At 33.7% G+C, this 3,382-nt stretch overlaps 1 protein-coding gene across 1 annotated transcript; it reads right to left on the bottom strand.

The window, feature by feature from the left end:
* On the bottom strand, positions 1,020-2,830 carry LOC107627483 (single-stranded DNA-binding protein, mitochondrial-like). The gene is made up of 5 exons (XM_016330313.2): positions 2,603-2,830; positions 1,924-2,132; positions 1,742-1,842; positions 1,169-1,228; positions 1,020-1,070 (listed from the first exon to the last, which is right to left on the bottom strand). Exons 1-5 carry the CDS (start codon positions 2,801-2,803, stop codon positions 1,054-1,056), a joined length of 588 nt encoding a protein of 195 aa, XP_016185799.1. The 5' UTR covers positions 2,804-2,830; the 3' UTR covers positions 1,020-1,053.

Raw genomic sequence — 3,382 nt, 5'->3', positions numbered from 1 at the left:
CTTATCGATAAAAATCTATTTTTTGTACCAACATATATATATATGCCGACTTGATACAAATCACAATGAGATGGATCAAATATAGTTTAGGTTTAAATATGAAAGTTATAATCAAATGATAGAAACTATACGTACGTCAAGTGAGTCAAGTGATTGATAAAAAGTATAAAAATAAGTCAGCTCAAGTTTAATATATTTATTCAATTGCTTTTTCAAATTAAATTATGATGTATGTAGAAGTAGAACCTCTCTAACGAGTTACACCCATATTTTATATCATTCTAGGCAGCACCAAAAGTGACTACGCACAATTTCAATACAACAACTGTTTTGCTCCACCGTTATATTTTGACTAGTGCATGATTATATGTTGGTCTTTTATATTAGGCCATGTTTTCTGAAAATGAGTAAATATGTAATTTTTACCACAGTATGTTCCTAGCATCTATTTACTCCTTAAATGAATTTTAAAATCAAAGGATCCTTGGCAAATTGAATATAACATTGCATTAGCTTCTGAAAGTTTTTTAACATCAAATAACTTGATGAAAGTCAAAATACGACATCACTTTAGACAATGAATGATGTAAATGACATCATATCATACATCTTTTTAAGAACTAAATTGCATATTCACTCTTAAAATTTGGTCTACCATTCTAATTATCCGGATATGAGTGACGCATAACACATGAAATAGAGCTTTCATAGACTAAATAAAACATTCACAGATAAACTTTTCGGGGTAAGGAGATTCTAATTACACACGTGTAGACGTTAAGTGTTACTTGATTAGTATCATTCATATTCATGTTTACATGATTTGTTATAGGGGGAAAAAACTGTTCTGCACTTTCCCATATATTAAAAGAATATGGGAAACTGAAATCCAGAACGCTGAAGATAAAAAAATAATGAACAAGGCAAAGCATTCTTTATATTGTTCATTAAAAATGCTGCTACTCACTACAAAGATGTGATTCTTACAAAGCACGTGCTTCCATTCCATGAATAACATTTTCACCTTTCATCTTTCCACTTTCCAGGTTTCAGTTAAAACAACCCTTCTCCTGCCAGCATGAATTGATTATGGCGTCAGACCAAAGAAATGCAAATCAATGACAAAAAGTACAGAGCGGAATATTGAACTATAGTTAAAAGGACTTACGCAATCCATCCAATGAATTTGTATCAATGCTCTCTCCTCCCTTTATGAGACGAAGTTTCCCTGGAGATAAAATAGAGGTAAAAGAACAGCCTGAGTTTGATAGGAGCTTAAGGAAAAAAATTAATAAAAATGAACATGAACACAAGGAACAATAACATTGAATGGCAAAATGCTTTCTTTTACCCATAAATTAACTAAATGATGAGTGAACCATAATGCTCGTGATTGCTAGAATGAGAAAATTAACTGTAAATAAGCAATTAGCTTTCACTCATGATGATGAAACAAATCATCTAAGATATGAGTTGGATTAAATTTTGGATAAACCATCCTTCTCCCGAGAATTCCCCTCCTTTCTTTAATAAACATAACCACTGTAGGTACTTTCTGAACGCCAGGAAGAGCCAGTGCACCGTATGGGGACCTAGCTTTCAGTCTTTCTTATCTAATCACGGGCAGCATTTTAATTAAAAAAATAAAAATAAAAAAATAAAAACATAAAAAAAAGAAAGGAAAAGAAAAAGATTAATGTACATGTGGGAGAACAATTGGGGAGAGAAAAGGTTGCCATACCATCACGACGTACACATATCTCAGGAATGCTTTTGACTTCACCATTGATGCTATCATTATAAACTCTAGTCTCAATGTCACCCTCAACATAAACTGAAGAGCTGCAATGATGCTTCAAACATGAGCCAGAAACATTTACACCAAAATTCAAGTATCCTCTTTTATGCATACTTGATGCTTACTTTTTAGAAAGTTGTTGTACTGCATAGGCCCCAAGGATGTGATTATGCACAGCAATGCGATGCCATTGAGCAGGTCTTGGCATATCCACTTCTCTCGTGATTCTCTGGTCAGACATTCCCCCAGTCCCAACCGTAAAGATTGTTACATTCTTCCCATTCCTCAATATCTTTTGTACAGGGACTTGGCCAACTTTTCCACATATTATTGCCTAATTCAAACCATTCTTGTGATCAAATATTTTTATACAAAGTGCAACAGGAAAACATATCATTGATTATCATTTTAAGCTCGGGAAGAATGACATAGATAAAAAAAATGAATAAATAAAAAGAAACTATTCTAAGTTCTGGTAATTTTTCTTCGGCTTCAAAGACTCGACCTCCATTTAGTGAAGAACTCTCTTTAATTGGCTTCAGCACAATTATATTCAGAATCAATTCAATTTTTCATGCTTAAACATTACCAGCTTTAATGATACTTAAAAATTAATTCCCTCTTAAAACCTTGTATTGTGCAGAATGAAAACTTTAATGCAATCATAGCATTTCAAAGGCATCAAGTATATAATATCTGTGGATTAGGTTTTCTGCAGATACCAAACCAAAATTCCATCTCTAGCAATGTCTATAGTAATAAATAACAACCATAAACAATTAAACAATGAGTACCATCGGATACCTTGTGCACTCCCCGAAATCCCCAACCCCTCTTTGGATCCACACCCTGCAGTTCTAGATCGGGCTTGCTACCAAGAAAATCATCAAATTCATCATCCAGTTCTTCGTTCTTTCGATCATCATTAACTCTATCATTTAAGCCCTCATCATTGTCACTTTGAGTTAACAATGTTGAGTACCACTGTGTTCCCGTCCTCGTCATTCCAACTGCTGAAAATTCAATGAATAAAAATCACAGTTAAACATAATCTCAAGCAGCAAGCCAGTTTCCCCAGCGCATGTCGTCGAAATTCTCCTTTGAATAAACAAGATCAGCTCAAACATATTTAGTGCATCGTAAATGTAAATTGCATAAAAGTAAAGGGAAGCAATAAAGTGCAGAGAAGTAAAATGACAAGAATGTAAAGTACAAGAAAATAAATGACATAAAGTAAATGTAAGAACGAAAAATAAAACGAACATTGGGATCAAGAGATATTGAATTATCCGGATCAAGTTCATTCTCATCTCTTCCTCAATCAATGCATTCATTGATCTTGCTTGGCAATCTTAGGTGATTGGATCCCAATGTCTTGGCTCACCAATCTCTCTAAACTTGAACAATTGCCCAATGTCTTGGTTTAATTGTTCATGGAAAGAGATGAAGTTTGGTCACTAATTATACCACACACATTTATAGATCAAATTATTGGTAGGATTAAATGTCACAATATCCATCCAACTCCCAACCTAATCCAATGTGAGAAAGCATTTCTAGCATGATTTCCTCATTCCTCTCCCA

This window comes from Arachis ipaensis, chromosome B02 (genome assembly GCF_000816755.2).
Source record: "Arachis ipaensis cultivar K30076 chromosome B02, Araip1.1, whole genome shotgun sequence".
Classification (NCBI taxonomy): Eukaryota; Viridiplantae; Streptophyta; class Magnoliopsida; order Fabales; family Fabaceae; genus Arachis; species Arachis ipaensis.
Note: the sequence above shows the minus strand (reverse complement) of the source record. Positions and strands in the feature narration are given on the sequence as shown.

Excerpts from the sequence above, each read along its gene's own strand:
- LOC107627483 (XM_016330313.2), bottom strand. The coding sequence starts at position 2,803 with ATGACGAGGACGGGAACACAGTGGTACTCAACATTGTTAACTCAAAGT. Across the intron at positions 1,843-1,923 it reads GTACAACAACTTTCTAAAAA|CTCTTCAGTTTATGTTGAGG; the intron begins GTAAGCATCAAG and ends GCATCATTGCAG. Across the intron at positions 1,229-1,741 it reads GATATGTGTACGTCGTGATG|GGAAACTTCGTCTCATAAAG; the intron begins GTATGGCAACCT and ends TTTTATCTCCAG.